The sequence below is a fragment of the Mastomys coucha genome, unplaced genomic scaffold (genome assembly GCF_008632895.1).
Source record: "Mastomys coucha isolate ucsf_1 unplaced genomic scaffold, UCSF_Mcou_1 pScaffold20, whole genome shotgun sequence".
NCBI lineage: Eukaryota > Metazoa > Chordata > Mammalia > Rodentia > Muridae > Mastomys > Mastomys coucha.
The window spans coordinates 106,637,087-106,655,384 of NW_022196903.1; the positions used below are offsets into that span (position 1 = coordinate 106,637,087).

The following is an 18,298-nucleotide window of genomic DNA, read 5'->3' on the forward strand; positions in this document are numbered from 1 at the left end:
ACATCTAGGCATCAACCTGCAGATGAGCTCCCTAAGTTCTGAGCATCATGAATGGAGGAGGGTCACGCAGGGAGTGGTGAGTGAGAGGACCAACTAGAGACCTAGGCTCCCTTCCCAGCAATGCCACGGATTATCCCCAGATCCTCCCTTTCCTTCGTCAGTAAAATCCCAAACTGTTGGTGAGGCTTGAAGGAACTATTTCACGGGAAAGTGGCTGGTATTGTCTAGAGTGTTGTGTGCACAGCACTGACCTTAAGAGAAAGAACACTCACACAGGTAGCACAAAGCTCAGTACTCAGGCAGGGTTACTACATCAAGGGCTGTCTGCATCCTGTCGGCTCAGGAAAGGAGATGCCCGAGACCCTGTTGTGAGCATTGAGGGTCTCAGAGGTGCCCACTCTTGAGCTGAGTTCAGGAAATGGACAGGATTCAGAAAGAAGAGTCAGGGGAGAAGGCATTTAGATTCTGGAAGGAGCCTGCACAGATTTTGAGTACGGGGTGTTTTGAGACCGGGGATGGAAAGGTAAAGGCAAGAAGGCTGGGTAGAAAGGTGGGTAGGGAGAGTGAAGCCATGCTCACCTGCTGAGCACCTGCGAGCAGGAGTTGTGCTGGAACCTTGGTATTTTCTCCTGGTGCCCTGGAGTGGGGGTGAGGAGATGGAGCTACAGCTGGGCTATAGCCTCATCTTTGGACCTGCTACCTCCCAGATGGCTCAGACTTCTGGAAGTCAATACGCTTCACGGACTACAGCCAGCACAATCAGATGGTCATGGCTCTGACACTCCGCTGCCCACTGAAACCAGAGGCTTCCCTCTGCCGGAGACAGGACCCACTCACACCCTGCGAAACCCTTCCCAATGCCACAGCACAGGAGTCAGAAGGGGTAAGGGCAGCCACCTCACTCCAGGACTGAGGTGGGCAGGGGTAGGGACCTTCTCTCTGACTAACTCCCCTCTCCCTGACAGTGGTATATCCTAGAGAATGTGGACTTGCACCCCAAGCTTTGCTTTAAGGTACAACCATGGGCAGGGGGCTGGCAGTGGGAGGAGGGATGGGACTGAACCCTGCTGACCGGCCATGCCTGTGTTTCTCAGTTTTCTTTGGAAAACAGCAGCCATGTTGAATGTCCCCATCAGAGTGGTGAGTCAATAAGAAATCCCTTCTCCCACATCTCACCCCCACTTGCCTGTGACCTCCAGGTCCAGAACAACCCAGCTCTGATCACCTCCCACAAACAGATTCTCTCCCATTCTGGACTGTGAACATGGATACCCAAGCCCAACAGCTGACTCTTCACTTTTCTTCGAGGACATACGCTACCTTCAGTGCTGCCTGGAGTAACCCGGGTTTGGGGCTGGATACCTCCATGTCTCCTGTGTACAGCATCAGCCAGGTATGGCCTAGCTAGGGTTTGCTTCCCACCAGGTCCTCTTGGCCAGTACATATCCCTAACCTCCCTGTTACTTCAGTGAGGCAGACCCTACAGGGGTGGAGGCAAAAGGCCCTCAATCTGTCACCTGTCCTAGATTATTGCATCTTGGTCAGCCTTGGGTTACTGGCCCTCTGTCAATCTGTGGGGTCCTTCAGGAGGCAATTCCCAAGCCTTTCGAGGCCTCAGTTTACAGAGAGAAAAATCCAGATGCTGGCACCCCTTTCTTCAGCTACTCTCCAGCCCACTGAAGCCACTGTCACACGGTGTGTGTGGTGTATGCATATGCATGTGTAGGTGTATGTGGTGTGCATTTGCATGTGTAGCTGTGGGTGTAAATGGAGAGACCAGAGGTCTATTCATCTCCACCTTAGTCCTTTGAGACAAGGCTTCTCACTGAACTCAGAGCTTGCTGTTTTCAGCTATGTTGGCAGTCCAGTGAAGTCCTGGGATTCACCTGTCTCTGATCCCCAGTGCTGAGGTTGCATGACCCTATAGCCTGGCTTCCACCCTCAGGCAGGTTTTCTCTTTGTAGCTCTGAGTGTCCTGGAACTCAGTGTGTAGACTCAGAGATCCACCTGTTTCTGCATCCCAAGTGCTAGGATTAAAGGTGTGCACCACCACCACCGACCTCTTTTTTTTTAAACTCTGGATGCTTAGGGTTTAAATTCAAGTGCTCATGTTTGCATAGACAATGCACCCACTGAGTCATTTCCTCTGCCCTACATTGGATATTGCTGCTACCCCTCACCCCAGCTGTCCTCTCTTTGGTCTCATGCCTCTCCCAGGCACTAGTATAGAAGTTCACTGACTCTCTAGAGACCTCTAGAAGCTGAAGGATTCACTGTACAGTACTGCGCTGGTGCGGCTCCATCGTGTGGGCTAAGAAGAGGTTGACTAGATGACTCTGTTCTGTGGATCTGTTTTAAAAACCACAGTCAGATTTACTCACAAAACCACAGCAATACGCTGACCAAGCATGCCGTGTCAATACATACAGTTCCCTCTCAAAGGCTCCCTTACAGCTAGATTATTGCTTTGACCCCTGTGGGGTCAAACAGACAGAGGATAGAAAACACTTACGATCTGAGTATCTACCAGCCTGACAATTGCCTTGAGACTGAAGACAAGCATGTGAGGGGTGCAGAGTAGAGGTAGGTGGTAGAAGGGTGGAGTTGACTGGTCAGCCTTGTTACTAACTTGTGGGACACAGAGTGGAGTCATATCTCATCTGCAGACAGACAGCAATCCCGGGCCATGTATACAAATACATACATATATCTTAGCTTAATATATGTGCATGTATATATCTATATATGTATGTTACTATATACATAACAATTATATATCAGTTTATTAAAGTATCCATATGCATATTCCTATTTAATGTTCCCAGTAACCCACTAAAGATTATTGCCCCCCCCCACCTGCAAATAAAGAGTCTGCGGCTGGGGAGGGAGGAGATATCATCCAAGTCCACAGAAGGGACACAAGGCCTAGCACTAGAAAGGCAGTAGTCAGGCCTCAGCCTAGCCTGCAGCCTCCACAGCCTATCTTCCCAGTGGACAAGATGTCTCTTGAGTTGTGTAGGGGTGAAGAGTTGCACACGTGCTGCAGGACATCCTCAGGGTGGTACTGTGCATGTGTGTGGTGTGTGTGTGTGTGTGTGTGTGTGTGTGTGAGAGAGAGAGAGAGAGAGAGAGAGAGAGAGAGAGAGAGAGAGAGAGAGAGAGAGCGAGCTTAGCCACAGCAGCTTCTATCTGGGGAAAGTCAGTGGTAGTTGGGGTGGCGTGGCTGGGGAAGTCGGCTGGGGGTGTCACTGGACCTTTTAACTAGGTAGGCTGGAGGTGGGAGAGACACTATCAGATTTGCATGTATGGGGACAACCATTCTGCTCTTTGTCCACACAGACCCAGGGCTCAGTCCCAGTGACTCTAGACCTCATCATTCCCTTCTTGAGGCAGGGGGGCTGCATCCTGGTAAGAAATCCTACCCTTATTCCTCGCAGATCCCCTCGCACAGAGTCCATTAGAGTGTTTGGTTTGCTCAGTGTTCTAAGCTGGAATTAGCCATCCGTAGTTATATGCCATCTTAAAAACAAAACAAACAAACAAAACACTTATATTTTGCCTTCCCATAAAAAATGAGAAAACCTGGTATTGCATGTCCACAGTGAGGTGTGGTGACAAGGCCTAGCACTCATTGGTGGCTGACTATTTCAGCTGGTCTGTTCTCTCCAGCACAGGCCAGCTGTGGGAGCACCTGTGGTCTCACTGGCATTTGTACTAGACACAAAACTAGAGCTGGAGGAATTCCCAAGCCAGTGGGGACTCCTTCCCTGGGAGGGATGGGGTACTCTAGCTCTCATGAGCGGGGGTCTTGTGTCCTCAGGTGTGGAGGTCAGACGTCCAGTTTGCCTGGAAGCACCTCTTGTGTCCTGATGGTGAGTTCTTGAGTGAGAGGAGGGAGGGAGCATGGGCACTCAAGGGATGGCTTGCCTTCACCTGCTTGATTCAGTCTCCCATAGACACCTCGGGCTCGTGATCCTGGCACTGCTGGGTCTCACCGCTCTATTGGGTGTTGTTCTTGTCCTCCTCTGCCGGCGCCTACTGCCAGGTAAGCTCACCTTTGGTCGTGGGAGATTCAGATGGTCCCAGCATTTGACCAAAGCACAGGCTGCTGCTCTCAGGCCCCCTAGTGGGAAGGAATGGTTAAGGCAGGGCAAAGGGCTGTGGGTGTAGTTTGTGTGTGTACCACCACCCACCCAGCTGAAAGAGGCAGTGTTGGGGAGGGTAGGAGGGAGATTTCACTATCCAGCCTGCTGTGCTGGTTTCCTCAGCAGTTTGGGGGACTGAGTCCCAGAACGGATAAAGGACACATTGTACATGCAGGGCACCCTAAAGTATAGGCCAGAGGCCCCAAGGGGAGGACTGAGCTGACGGTCCTCGCCACCAGATAGATGCCCCTTACCCTACTCAGTTGTTGCTTGGATTCCCCAGGCTCCGGTCGAACAAGGCCAGTTTTACTCCTACACGCCGCGGACTCAGAGGCACAGCGACGCCTGGTGGGAGCTTTGGCCGAACTGCTGCGGACCGCGCTGGGCGGTGGACGCGATGTGATCGTGGATCTCTGGGAAGGGACGCACGTAGCACGCATTGGACCACTGCCATGGCTCTGGGCGGCGCGGGAGCGCGTGGCACGGGAGCAGGGCACGGTGCTGCTCCTGTGGAACTGTGCGGGCCCCAGCACAGCCTGCAGCGGCGACCCACAGGCTGCGTCCCTTCGCACCCTGCTGTGTGCTGCTCCGCGGCCACTGCTGCTCGCTTACTTCAGTCGTCTCTGCGCCAAAGGTGACATCCCCCGGCCGCTGCGCGCTCTGCCGCGCTACCGCCTGCTTCGTGACCTGCCGCTCCTGCTGCGAGCGCTGGATGCTCAGCCTGCCACCCTAGCCTCCAGCTGGAGTCACCTTGGGGCTAAGCAGTGCTTGAAAAGCCGCCTGGAGCTGTGTCAACTGCTGGAACTCGAGGCCGCCAAAGATGACTACCAAGGCCCAACCAATAGTCCCTGTGGTTTCAGTTGTCTGTAGCAGCAGCAGGGACTTCGGAACGAGGCCTCAAACATGTACTCTTTGGGGGTGCTTCTTGTCCCCCAGACCGTAAGACTCACCCTAGGTCCCACACTCGGCCAGCCTCCCTCTCACATTTGCTCCCTCACAGAGTCCCTGAGAGCAAATTGGGCTTTCCTGATAGGTCCTCAGCCCTTTCTGAGAAGGAGGGGCGATTTTTCCATTTCTTCTCAAAACTGCAAAACTACAACTATCTGCATCGTGCACTCCAGTCCAGGCTGGAGAGCTAGGCCAGGGTTGGAAGGCAGGGCCTGTGTGTCAAGCTCTTGAAGGGGGTTCTGCTCTGCAGAGTTGAGAGAAACCCTCTGTCAGCCAGGGGTCCCTCACCTTTCCCAGAGGGAGGCCCCATCCAGAGGTTGTTTGTTTGTTTGTTTGTTTGCTTGAGACTGAATTCCACTTGATGGCCTGGAACAAAGAGATCTATCTACCTTGCCTCTGCCTCCTGAGTGCTGGGGTTAGAGACCTACATCACCACCATGGGTGAGAGAGAGGGTTTTCTGTTGTCCAGAAAGATAAAGCAATAAATAGTAAAAAAATAAAAGCAAACATAGTAGACACATTGAGGAACAGTGTGCTGCTTCTGTGTGCCTGAGCCTGTCAGAAAGCCTGCTCTAGGCTTGTTCTACAACAGCTCACCAGCCCAAGTCCTTCCATTCATTCATTTCATTCCTGTGACCTCATTCCCACAAGCATTGCCTATGAAAGGCAAGGAGGACCCAGTGTCTCCTGGATCCTCTCCTCACTATGAGTCCCAGCCACAGCACAACAGAACCTCTGCTCTGCGGAGCGCTGGGTCTCCCAGGTCTGACTGCCCCTCCGGCTCCCTTGAACCTAGGCCACGCAGAGGGAAACTCACTTTCTGGTGCCCTTTGGCACCAGCCCACCTGTCTTCAGAGCTCCTTTTTCACGAGGGTCACTGTCACTGAGATCCAGGGAAGTACTGGAAGAACTTAAGCATAGTAAGAGAGGACCCAGTGGACCCTAGGATCAGAACCTTTGTTTTTGGTGAGATCCAGGGTTAGAGTTTCTTTACACAGTAGTGACTCCAGCTGTACTGCCTTCCCAGGGCTCCTCCCAGCCAGGTGCCAGCCAAGGAGGAGGAGGAGGAGAGGCCACCACCCAGGTCCAAAGCTGCTGGCTCCTAAGCCTGGAGTTGGTGGGAGGGACAGGACAGGGCGGGGCGGGAACAGCCACTGCCTGCTGGGAGCCAAATCGAAAGCACTCCAGCTGAAACTGGGCCGGGAGTCCAGGCTCACTGGAGTGGGAAAGCATGGCTGGAGAGGAATTCTAGCCCTTGCTCTCTCCCAGGGACACGGGGCTGATTGTCAGCAGGGGCGAGGGGTCTGCCCCCCCTTGGGGGGGCAGGACGGGGCTTCAGGCCTGGGTTCCGTCAGGCACCTGGAAGATGCCTGTGTCCTGGTTCTTGCTGTCCTTGGCACTGGGCCGAAGCCCCGTGGTCGTTTCTCTGGAGAGACTCATGGAGCCTCAGGACACTGCACGCTGCTCTCTAGTGAGTCTGGGACTTTGGGAGGCTGGGAAAGGCTCAGAGTTCAGTCTCTGCCTCATCATAGCCCAGGAGTCTGGCTCCTGTCACTGCTTCTATCAGAACTGCCCTGTCTGGTCTGTCTGGTGCTGATGGGGGAAGAGAAGATGGAAAGGGGACAAGAATTAGTCTTGTCTTCAGGGAAGGGCTTAGGATAGGGAGCCCTAGAAGGAGACAGGCTGGGGATAGAGGGCTGTCCAGTAAGGAAAGACACTTAAATTTAAGGGTGTGAATTGATTTTCCTTCCTTCCCAGGGCCTCTCCTGCCACCTCTGGGGTAAGTATTGCTACTTTAAAAGAATGACTTCCAGAAGAGCCGAAGGGAAGCCAGGGAAGCCAGTGTTCACGCTCAGCCTGAAAGGCCAAGCTTCCCCGCCCTCTGGGGGGGATCAGGAACCACCAAATCAGCTTCAGCTCCCACCCCACCCTTCACACCCAGATGGTGACATGCTCTGCCTGCCTGGAAGCCTCGAGTCTGCCCCAGGCCCCGTGCTAGTGCCTACCCACCTGCAGACGGAGCTGGTACTGAGGTGTCCACAGGAGACAGATTGCGCCCTCTGTGTCCGTGTAGTTGTGCATTTGGCCGTGCACGGTGAGTGAGGAAGCCCGTGACTGAGTGCATGCAGGAGCCTGCCTGGGGAAGGCACAAGGATTGCAGACTCTGGGGACATCTGCAATGTTTAAGATACTGGTCCAGGGACACCCCCCGCCCCCGGGGCCAGCCTGCTCTCTCCAGGCCTCTGCTTCTCACCCATGGCATCTTTGCAAGGGAGTGGAAGCCTGAACCGGCCCAGAGCAGGTGCCTGACTTGGGCTTTGCTCTCTTCTCTGCTTCTTGCAGGGCACTGGGAAGAGGCTGTCGAGGCTGGAAACTCTGATTCAGAACTCCAGGAGTCTAGGAATGGTGAGGAGCCAGCTGGCCCAACTACTGCTTCTAGTCAGGGTCTTTCCCATGGCCCATGGCCTGGCTGACCCCTGCTTGTTGCTTGCAGCCTCTCTCCAGGCCCAGGTGGTGCTCTCCTTCCAAGCCTACCCCACGGCCCGATGTGCCCTGCTAGAGGTCCGGGTGCCTGCTGACCTGGTGCAGCCTGGTCAGTCCGTGGTACGTGAAGTGCTCCTCCCTATGAGAAGAGCCACCTCCGGAATCCCAGATTCCCAAAACAGTCTCGTGCATGGTTTCTTTAAGTCTTGGGTCTGATTTGAGCAGTGAGCCCTCTTGGCTTTTTTGTGGTGGTTTTTCTGTCTATAAAATGAGGGTAAGGACGCTCCTGACTCCCATGTGACTTGGTGAGAAATCACTAAGCGGTTTTCTGGGACACTCTTATTTCATATTCTCACCAGCAGCAAATAAGGCTTCCAGGTATTTCCATCTTTGCCATCACTTGGCATTTAAAATTTAAAATTTTAGCCATTCTGCCATATATGTCATGGTTTATACCTGGAGATGTGTGTGTGTATGTGTGTGGCAGTGGTATTTCTAAATTACATTTATTTATTTAGTGTGCACGTGTGTGTGTGTGTGTATGTGTGTGTGTGTGTACTATGGGGTTCATATGGAGAGCAGAGGACAAGTTACAGGGTCAGTTTTCCCCTTTTTACCATAAGGGTCCTTGTGATTGAACTCAGGTTGTCAGGCTTGGTGACAGGCATTTTACCTACTAAGCATCTAGATAGCTCAGTGGTCATGTTTTTGTTGTTAGTTTGTGTGTATGAGTGGGGTGGGCATGCTGGGGATGAACCAAAGGTTTTGTATATGCTAAACAACAGTTTGCCGCTGAGCTAATTGTTTTTATTAGACAGAATCTTACTGGGTAGTCCTGCCTCACCCTCCTGAATGCTAACACTGCAGGTCTATACCACTATATTTGGTGTTTATTACAGCTTTAATTTGTATGCCCCTGATGACTGACAGACACTTTTTACATGCTGTCTCAGTTAGTGTTTTACTGCTGTGAACAAACACCATCACCAAGGCAGGTCTTGTAAGGACCACATCTAATTGGGACTGGTTTACAGGTTCAGAGGTTCAGTCCATTATCATCAAGGCAGGAGCATGGCAGCACCCAGGCAGGCATGGTGCAGGAGGAGCTGAGAGTTCTACATCTTCATCTGAAGGCTGCTATGTGGAAACTCACTTCCTGGCAGCTCAGATGAGGGTCTTAAAGCCCACACCCACAGTGACACACACATGCTCCAACAACACCACACCTACTCCAACAGGGCCACACCTTCTAATACTGCCATTCCTTGGGCAGAGCATATACAAACCATCACACATGCTTATTGGCTATTTATAACTTCATGAAATGTCCTTTGAAACTTTTGATAACTATAAAATAAGAACAAGGACCTGGGAATGTAGCTCAGTGGTAGAGTTCTTGGCTAACATGCTCCAGGCTTTAGGTTTGATTCTCAGCAAAACATACACACACACACACACACACACACACACACACACACACACACGGGCATGGGCACACTTGCACGCACATATCCACGCAGTTTTTTTTTTTTTTAACCTGCCTAGTTTACTTCCCAGAGCAGCCGTGAGCACATTGAAGTGTGCCTTCGGGGGATGCTCCATGCTTGCATTGGAGTGTCTAATCAGCTTCCCTCTGGTCAAGTGGTCTATGACAGCAGGTGTAGGCAGCAACTCAGATAGCCTGGTTAACCCCAGGCCTGCCAATACAGCTCTAGGAGATACTTGCTTTCGAACTGGAGACTTGTTCAAAAGAAGGAAACTATAGCGATGGTTTCAAGCAAGATAGTGTAAATGCAGTCATTGGCTGGAAATGGGGCCAGTAGGCAAGCAGAGTGGTCTACTCACATGAGCCCAAGGTCTTGGCCTGGATTCTGGGCCCTCTACCTCCAGCCATCCACCACCCTCTCCTCATAGGGTTCTGCAGTATTTGACTGTTTCAAGGCTGGTCTTGGGGCTGAGGTACACATCTGGTCCTACACGATGCCCAGGTACCAGAAAGAGCTCAACCTCACGCAGCGGCTGCCTGGTAAGTCACCCCAAAGACCTGGTTCCCCAGTCTGTGGTCCCTTTGGCCACTTCCCATCTTTCTGGTCCCATCATTTTCAGGCAGGGTTCTGAACTGGCACCCTCCTCAATTTCTTGTGCTTCTAGCCCCTGGGATAGGTGCTCTGTGTCCTGTGTAAGTGTGGGTGGCCTGCAGGGGACAGGCAGACCCTCTCAGTATCTCCCCATGGGTTGGATTGCTTCCCTTTTACCCTTGGTCCCCATCCCCACTGGAGGTTTTTCTGTGATCTCTCCCCAGACTGCAGGGGTCTTGAAGTCCAGGACAGCATCCAGAGCTGCTGGGGTAGGGGCTAGGGACCGTGAGCTGGGTGGAGGGAGGGGGCGGGATCTGGAGTTTACACAACTGGATGCTTGAGGTTGACATCAGCTCAGAGATGCCACGTTCCAAAAGTTACATGTTCTATCATTCATTCATTCGCTTGTTCCACATGAACTGCAGAATTACTTCATCTGTGCCAGGCACTGGAAATACAACAAATGCTCATCAATACCAGCAACATCTAGTGTCCCAAAGCACTGCTAAGATTCCGGTGCCGTTCCTGATAGACCAGAGTGGAAACACTATTAAACCTGGAATAGGGACCAAAAAAAAAGAAAATATTTTCATGTTACTTTTGTTTTGTATTTTCTTTTAAGGAAAGATTCTCATGCATACATAGCATATATTTAAAAAGTTATAAGTGCAATGATTTTTTTTTTTTTTAGACAGGGTCTCACTGTGTATCTCTGGCAGTATAAAGGCCAGGTTGCTCTCACATTCACACAGACCCTCCTGCCTCTGCCTTCCAGGGGCTGGGATTGAATGTACACCATTGGGTCCAGCAAAGTGCTCTGGTTTTAATGTCTGGTTCAGTGAAGTGATTGTGTAGCTAGGTTGTTTTTGTCTTGTTTTGCTGTTCGGGTTTTGACAGGCTCTTGCTATGTTGTCCATGCTGGGGTTGAACTTGCAATCTTCCTGCCTCAGTTTCCCAAGCAGCCAGGGATGCAGGTGTGCTTCGCCACATCTGGTTCAGTTGTGTTAGTGTTTAATGACTTCTACAGCTAGCACAAGCTGAAGGTGTAAATTGTGCGGCAGGTTTTAAACTATTAAATAGTCCCCTTTCTTCTCTTCAACTCCATTTTCTTTTTTAAAAAGGTTTACTTATTTATGTGAGTACACTGTAGCTGTACAAATGGTTGTGAGCCTTCATATAGTTGTGGGGAATTGAATTTTAGGACCTCTGCTTGCTCCGGTCAACCACACTTGTTCCTGTCAACACTGCTTGCTCTGGCTCAAAGATTTATTTATTATACATAAGTACACTGTAGCTGTCTTCTGACACACCAGAAGAGGGTGTCAGATCTCATTACGGGTGGTTGTGAGCCACCATGTGGTTGCTGGGATTTGAACTCAGGACCTTCGGAAAAGCAGTCAATGCTCTTACCCGATGAGCCATCTTGCCAGCCCTCCATTTTCTTTTTTGGCATTCCTCTTTGGCACTCCATACAAATCACTAAACACCAGAACTTTGAAAGCACACACCAGGCATCTCTTCTTGTCACTCAGTGGTGATTGCCTTCCCTTATTCAACAACGACTAATTACTCCATAGCAGACATAGTTATAGAGTAGAAATAAATTGATAAGCAAACCTGATAAAAATTTCCCATCTTTATGGAAACGGGAGCTGGGATTAGACAAGGGTTGAGGAACGATCCAGTAAACTCCCAGGGATGTAGAATATACAGTCTATTAGGTTTGAAAGGTCTCAGAAGCTAGCCTGGTTAAGGTCATGCAAGCTGTTGTAATCCCATCCTAGCTTATACTGGGATTACTATGTGAGGGCATAAGGGGAGTCTAGGGAAAGTGATTCCATTAAGGGGGTAGCAGGATTCTACTCTGCTGAAGAAGAGGAGCTGTCTCCAAGATGCAAGCTGGAGCCTCTATGGGCTTGGCTCTGGGCCTGTGGCTGGTGACATAGCCCGCTCTGAGATAGGGATGCAGCCTGTCCTCCAAGGGCTTCCTAGTCCAAACCCTTCCAAGGGTTTGATGGAATCTCTACTGGGGCAGTTGGTGAGTATGGATCAGGTTTAGCTGTGCAGAGTAGGTGAAGGGAGTCTGAACTTCCCTGTATCTCTCTGCTTTTTCCATTAGCCCTGCCCTGGCTCAACGTGTCTACAGATGGTGACAATGTTCTTCTGAACGTCTCTGAGGAGCAGGACTTTAGCCTCTTACTGTACTTGAATCACGTCCCAGGTCCTTTCAAATCCTTGTGGTACAAAAACCTGGTGAGGCTTCTCCTCTGACCACATGTTCACCCTGTGCTGATGCTCACGCTAAGGATGTAGGCAAACTGTCAAAGGGGACACTCCCAAAGTAGAGGACCTTGGCACGGGATGGGTCTGTCTGCCTGGTTCCTTGGACTTTGGGCCTCCCCACTTCCTCTTCCTTAGCTTCTCTTAACCCACTTCTGTCTGCTCATCCCACAGACTGGACCCCAGAACATTACTTTAAACCACACAGACCTGGTTCCCTGCCTCTGCATTCAGGTAGGACCAGAATTCAACTGTACATCGGAGACAGGCTAGGGAAGGCATGGAGGGATGGCCTCCAATTTTCTGGGGCTACTGTCCTCCCTACTCTGAGGTTGAGAGCATGGCCCCTGGCCCCTTTGGGTGGCTGTCTGTCTCTCATTGCTCGTCCTGTGCCTTCTGTTATGTGTCCGGAATCTTCCTCCTGGTACTCCATCCACAGGACTGTTTCCTATGGCTCATGGCCCACCCAGAAGTCACTTCTTCCTTGAAGCCTTCCCCCTGCTCCTCTATGCCCTCTTTGTGTTCCCGGGAAGGGTAGGACACATGCTATATACTTAAAGGAGCGTCTGTCCTTCTTGCCATTTACTTGCTGTATGATCTTGGACAAGACTCTACACTTTGAGCCTGCTTCTTATCTGTAATCTGGATAAACCATACCATTATAGAGCCGTTGTAAAGAAGGGTGCCACATCTAGATTTAATACGTTGACAGCAGCCATGCCCTCTGATTGCACATTACATTAGTCATCGAGTCCCGATCACTGACCTCTGGCATTAGAACCTCTCATCCTTTCTCTTTTCTCCATCTTCAGTTCTTTTGGGCCTCTCTAATCCCTCCTGTCAATAACCTCCACCTCCTCCCTCCCTCCCCAGTGCCGTCCTGTCTTCCTCCCACTGAACCTTCCCAGTAGACTTTCTCCTAAGTCCCCTTTATGAGAAGCTTGTTCTATCCAGCCCAGCTGCTCACTAAGACTCACCCACTGTGCCATTGCTCAGCCGGTGCCCACCACCTCTTCCATGTAACCAAATCTTCCTAGCTTACAATCACCTCTTTACCAGAGCTTCTCCAATATCCCGGCCTTTCCTTGTTCTGAATACCCCTTGTCTTTCTGGCTTTTCTTCTCCACATGCCATTGCGTCTAACCTTTGGCTTCCGACTAATTTCTTTTTGTGAACATAAGATGCTCTTTCAGTAACTGACTAACACTTGCATATTTCATCCTTACTGAGCCTGAGACTTCTTTGAAGGAAAGCAAAGCATATCTCATTCAAATATAGTAACTTTGTCAGAGCCCTGGACAGAGCTTGGTATACAGTGGGTACTCAGCCCAAGCCCTAGACAGAGTCTGGTATACAGTGGGTGCTCAGCCAGAGCCCTGGACAGAGCCTGGCATACAGTGGGTGTGAATTGTTGACTGCATAGATGAATGAACAAATCTCCAGTGCCAAACAGTGGTGAGGCACATGACATATGTTCAGGAAATGTTTGCTGTGATTCAACTCTCTGTATCACCATGTCCCATGCCCACTACTCTCAAACATTTGATGACCAAATTAATATATTTTCTCATGGCATAGATCTAAGCACATAGTAGGTGCTCTAAAAAAAATCCAGCACAGTATTTGATACATAGTAGATATTCACAAAATGTTTGTGAAGTGAATCAAAATTAATAATCTAAGGTTCCTTGTGTATCCCATACTGCTAAGACACATAGTAGGCACTCATTGACAGCTGAGTGAAAAGCCAGGTGTGATGGTGCATGCTTTTAATCCCAGCATTCAGGAGGTGAATATCTGTGAGTTCCAACCAGACAGGCTATATATAGTGAGTCTCTGTCTCAAAAACAAACAAAACAAAAACAACAACAACCAACCAAAAACAATGTCCCAAAAGTTGAGGGAAGTCTGCGCCTTTCATTGTTTGCAGAGAAAATCCGTATTCTCTTCTCCAGAACTCTGTAAAGAGTGAGAGGCCTGGTGAGTGCTTATGAAACCTGCCTCAGTGAATGTGTTCTAGTACCCAGCAGAGGGTCTGACACATGCTCATGATGGTTGGCCCTGTCAAGGTGACCTAGTAGAGCCCTCTTTTTTTCTTTCCCAGGTGTGGTCCGTGGAGTCAGACTCTGAGAGGATCGTCTTCTGCCCCTTCAAGGAAGGTGAGCAGATCTCCTGAAGCAGGGGTGTGGGAAGGTGGATGATTAGTGACTCTGGCCCTCTGCTGCAGATCCCCGTGCACACAGGAACCTCTGGCACATAGCCAGGCTGCGGGTGCTGTCTCTAGGGAGATGGCAGCTAGATGCGCCTTGCTCTCTGCCGGCCAAGGTGGCACTGTGCTGGCAGGCACCAGACCAGAGTCCCTGCCAGTCACTTGTGCCCCCAATGCCCCAGAAGAATGTCACTGTGAATGTAAGTGAGGTCAAAGGTTGGAGAGAGGGTGTGGGACCCCAGCATCTCCCTTCATGACCTCACTCATTCCCTGCTTTCCACAGGAGCCACAAGAGTTCCTGTCGGTGAGAGACCACCCCAACCTCTGTGTCCAGGTCAGAATGGTGATAACAAAGCATTAGCCTGAGGGTGGGGCCCTGCCCCGATTCTCCTCCCCAAGCTACAGCCTCCATGTGTTCCTTGGAACTATGCACCAAAACACACTCATCGTACATGGACACATGCATAATAAAAATTAGAATACTTTTAAATTAAAAAACAAAGGCATTCATTCAAGATTTAGCTGGGCATGGAGGCTCATGCCTATACTCCTAGCACTTGGGAGGCAGAGGCAGAAGGATATGTGGGCTCCCCTGAGTTTGAGGCCAGCCTGGTCTGAGCTATTTGGAGTACAAGGCTAACCTAGTCTACTTCACGATACTGTTTCAAAACAAATATTGAATATCTACTATGAGCCAGCCACTTTGAGGTTGATCTGTCAGTGAACACAACTAGTAAGTGTCCCTATCCTCACAGAGCCTATTTCTCATCAAGTGTGCCTTAAGGATGCATGTTAAGGTGAAATCACACCCTGTGGTAAGAGGTGAGGGAATGGAGGCTGTGATTTTCAGTGGGTGACTGGGTGAGGGTGAGTCTCCTTTTTTGAGCTGTCAGATGTTTTAAGTGCTTAAGACAGAGCTTAAGGTTGTAAGTTCCTAGAGCACGGGCGTCCTCCCAAAGCCTGGTCTGAGAGATGGGTGACTCCTAATCCTGCAGCCTGAACTCAGCTCTGCCTAACCTCAGGTCCAGAGTGCAGAGCCGGCTTGATGGGCTTCCTCTTGCCTGCACCCTTCCTTCCTACTGGACTCCCTGGCCCCTGGCTCTTGCTTTTCCTAGTGCTCCTAACTCTGGCTCCTTCTAAGCAGGTGAGCACCTGGGAGAAGGTTCAGCTGCAAGAGTGCTTGTGGGCTGGTGAGTGGGGCTCAAGGGTGGCTGGGATGGGGCCACTGCCATGGGGACGACTGTGGAGGAGCTGGCTCCTGGGGCAAAGGTCAGGGAATGGGAGGAAGGCAAGTGGCAACTCCCAGGTGGGTCTTACTAGAGTGGCCTCCCCTCCTCCCAGACTCCTTGGGGCCCTTCAAGGATGATATGCTGTTAGTGGAGATGAAAACCGGCCTCAACAACACATCAGTCTGCGCCTTGGAATCCGGCGGCTGTACACCACTGCCCAGTTTGGCCTCCACGGTGAGGAACTGTTCTTCAGATACTTGCAGCCTCATCTCAAGCATGGCCTCTTATTCTTCCATTCTCAGTCATATATCCCACCTTAACCTTATTCTTTCATTCTCTTCTAGGCCCAGTACTTCTCTCTGGGAATATAGTGCATGTGTGTTTGTGTGTGTGTGTGCGCGTGCACATGTGTGTGTGCACGCCCTTCTCAGTGGCTTCATAAGTCTCTTAGATCCACTTGACAAATAGTTCTGCTCTACTGCAGCGCCTTACATGCTGCCTCAGGTGACAGCCCCTCCCCCTCCTTTGACTTGGCAGAGAGCTGCTCGCCTTGGAGAGCAGTTGCTGCAAGACTTCCGGTCACACCAGTGTATGCAGGTGAGTTGGTGACAGAACTTGCCCTGGTGCCTACATGTGTCTGCTTGCTCTATGTCTAGCCTGGGTAGGTAAAGGGTAGGCTATACCATTCCTGTCCCTTAGGTGCCCACTATGACTAGAAAGAGCTTCGAGGAAGAGTCTCTTCCAAGGCCCCATTTGGCACAGAGGTCAGCTTGGGCACAGTTTGAGCAAAAGCAGAGGTATCGCTCGAGCCTGCTCAAGGAAGCATGCCTAGCCGAGGCTAGGAATTTGAATAAGCTGGCCAGAAATGATTAGCTGTTGAACACCAAACAGGGGACTGTGGTTGTGTCTTACAGCTGTGGAATGATGATAACCTGGGATCGCTCTGGGCCTGCCCCATGGACAAGTGTGAGTAGGAGGGGAACTGCTCTTCCTGTGCACCAGCAGCTGACTCTGACATGGACCACAGTGCTGAGGCAACATATGTGATGCTTTGCCAGGCTCAAATAAGTCCCAGCAGCATTCCTTTAACCATTCAAAAACCAGAGAGAGGGAGAAAGATGTTTTGGCTGGTAAAGGCATTTGCCACCAAATCTGAAAAACACCTGAGTTCCCCAGGACCCACGTGAATCCAACTCTCATGAGTTGACCTCTAACCTCCACACAAGCTCTATGGCACGTGTGCCCCTCAAGGGTGGAGGAGGGACAGGGATAAAAACACACTTCCAGGGATCCCAGCATCATTGAAAAAAAAACAGAGCCTGCCCACACCAACAGAAATCTAAAAGCACATAGCCAGTACGAGCTGTTGAACGTTTGCAAGTGTGATCTTACAGTGACAGTTACAGGCTATAATGGAAGCGCTGAGCTGTCATAAGGGGTTCAGTGCTGTGAACGAGCACAAGCAGGTCTAAATGGGATCAAAGACACACTGTGAAGTCTGAGCTAGTTGAAAGGGGTCAAGCTGCATTTTCAAGACTGTGGAGTACATTTCTGGGAGTTTCCAAAGCTGTCAGTGTGTTTAAAGGGTCTTGGGAAGATGAGAGGCCCAATAGGGTGTAGGACTTTATGTCCCCAGCTTTCTCAAGCGCTAGAATAAACCTATTTTAAACAGATCTCAGTGGCTCCCCATAAAGTGAATTGACTGAAGGCAGAAAGATGGGGGCTATTGGCAGCAAAATTAAGGGCCTGTAACCCTAGGCTTAAGGGGCAATAACGGCTGACACCTGAACAACAACAAGGCCTGGCACTGTTAACTGTTTTATGTGTAACCCTATGCACTTGATGCTGTTATCCCTATTTACAGGCATGAAAACTGAGGCGGGTCACACAGACACATGGAGCTTTTTCAGTGCGTGGGCTCTCACACGTATGACTTTGGAGCAGATCACTTCATGTTTATAGATTCTTTTTTTTTTTTCCTCCTCCTTAAGGTGGAGTGAAAAGATACAAGATTTCTAACTAGCCCATTATTTTCCTGTCTATTCCAGACATCCACAGGCGCTGGGTCCTAGTGTGGCTAGCCTGCCTACTCTTGGCTGCGGTGCTTTTCTTCTTCCTCCTTCTAAAAAAGGACCGCAGGAAAGGTGAGTGCTTCCTGGTCCCGGCTTCCCAGGGACAGCCTCAAAAGGTGGCGCTGAGCACTACTGGGTGGCGGGAAGGCAGGTCCGGCTCACCCTCACAGGCTCCACCATCCTTGTAGCGGCTCCTGGCACACGCACAGCCCTGCTCCTCCACTCGGCCGACGGAGCGGGCTACGAGCGTCTGGTGGGCGCGTTGGCGTCAGCGTTGAGCCAGATGCCCCTGCGCGTGGCCGTGGACCTGTGGAGCCGCCGCGAACTGAGCGCGCACGGAGCCCTGGCCTGGTTCCACGAGCAGCGGCGCCGGACCCTGCAGGAAGATGGCGTGGTCATCCTTCTCTTCTCGCCGGAGGCCGTAGCGCAGAGTCAGCAGTGGCTGCAGCTGCAGACGGTGGAGCCGGGGCCGCATGACACCCTCGCCGCCTGGCTCAGCTGCGTGCTACCCGATTTCCTGCAAGGCCGGGCGACCGGCCGCTACGTCGGGGTCTACTTCGACGGGCTGCTGCACCCAGACACGGTGCCCGCCCCGTTCCGCGTCGCGCCGCTCTTCTCCCTGCCCTCGCAGCTGCCGGCCTTCCTGGACGTACTGCAGGGAGGTTGCTCCTCCGCCTCGAGGCGACCGGCGGACAGGGTGGAACGAGTGGCCCAGGCGCTGCTGTCCGCCTTGGACAGCTGTACTTCGAGCTCGGAAGCCCCGGGCTGCCGCGAGGAATGGGACTTGGGACCCTGCCCTGCACTCTAATAAAGGCCGATGCAGTATTCCTAACCGAGTAGGCCTTCTGTTATC

The 18,298-nt window shown here is 51.3% G+C and overlaps 2 protein-coding genes across 5 annotated transcripts in view; both read left to right on the forward strand.

Annotated features, from left to right (window-relative positions):
- Il17re (interleukin 17 receptor E) overlaps nt 1–5,617 on the forward strand; it is an 11,408-nt gene extending 5,791 nt beyond the window's left edge. The window contains exons 8-15 of the mRNA XM_031380943.1: nt 708–883; nt 966–1,013; nt 1,095–1,140; nt 1,239–1,393; nt 3,340–3,408; nt 3,821–3,872; nt 3,947–4,045; nt 4,429–5,617. Of these exons, the coding sequence (XP_031236803.1) occupies nt 708–883; nt 966–1,013; nt 1,095–1,140; nt 1,239–1,393; nt 3,340–3,408; nt 3,821–3,872; nt 3,947–4,045; nt 4,429–5,015 (1,232 nt within the window). The 3' untranslated portion in view covers nt 5,016–5,617. The remainder of the gene's footprint in view (nt 1–707; nt 884–965; nt 1,014–1,094; nt 1,141–1,238; nt 1,394–3,339; nt 3,409–3,820; nt 3,873–3,946; nt 4,046–4,428) is intronic.
- Nucleotides 5,618–6,240: 623 nt separating this feature from the next.
- On the forward strand, nt 6,241–18,281 carry Il17rc (interleukin 17 receptor C). Of its 4 annotated transcripts, none has more exons than XM_031382923.1 (18): nt 6,241–6,564; nt 6,852–6,873; nt 7,036–7,188; nt 7,437–7,499; nt 7,588–7,697; nt 9,492–9,603; nt 9,880–9,924; nt 11,775–11,908; nt 12,110–12,169; nt 14,040–14,094; nt 14,163–14,344; nt 14,428–14,478; nt 15,289–15,334; nt 15,486–15,607; nt 15,911–15,970; nt 16,288–16,339; nt 17,422–17,531; nt 17,597–18,281. In XM_031382923.1, exons 1-18 carry the CDS (start codon nt 6,460–6,462, stop codon nt 18,251–18,253), a joined length of 2,139 nt encoding a protein of 712 aa, XP_031238783.1. In that variant the 5' UTR covers nt 6,241–6,459; the 3' UTR covers nt 18,254–18,281. The 4 variants fall into 4 exon arrangements, with proteins under 4 accessions (XP_031238783.1, XP_031238781.1, XP_031238785.1 ...); XM_031382921.1 differs by having other exon boundaries at nt 17,422–17,517; nt 17,634–18,281; XM_031382925.1 differs by lacking the exon at nt 9,880–9,924.
- Nucleotides 18,282–18,298: the final 17 nt, after the last annotated feature.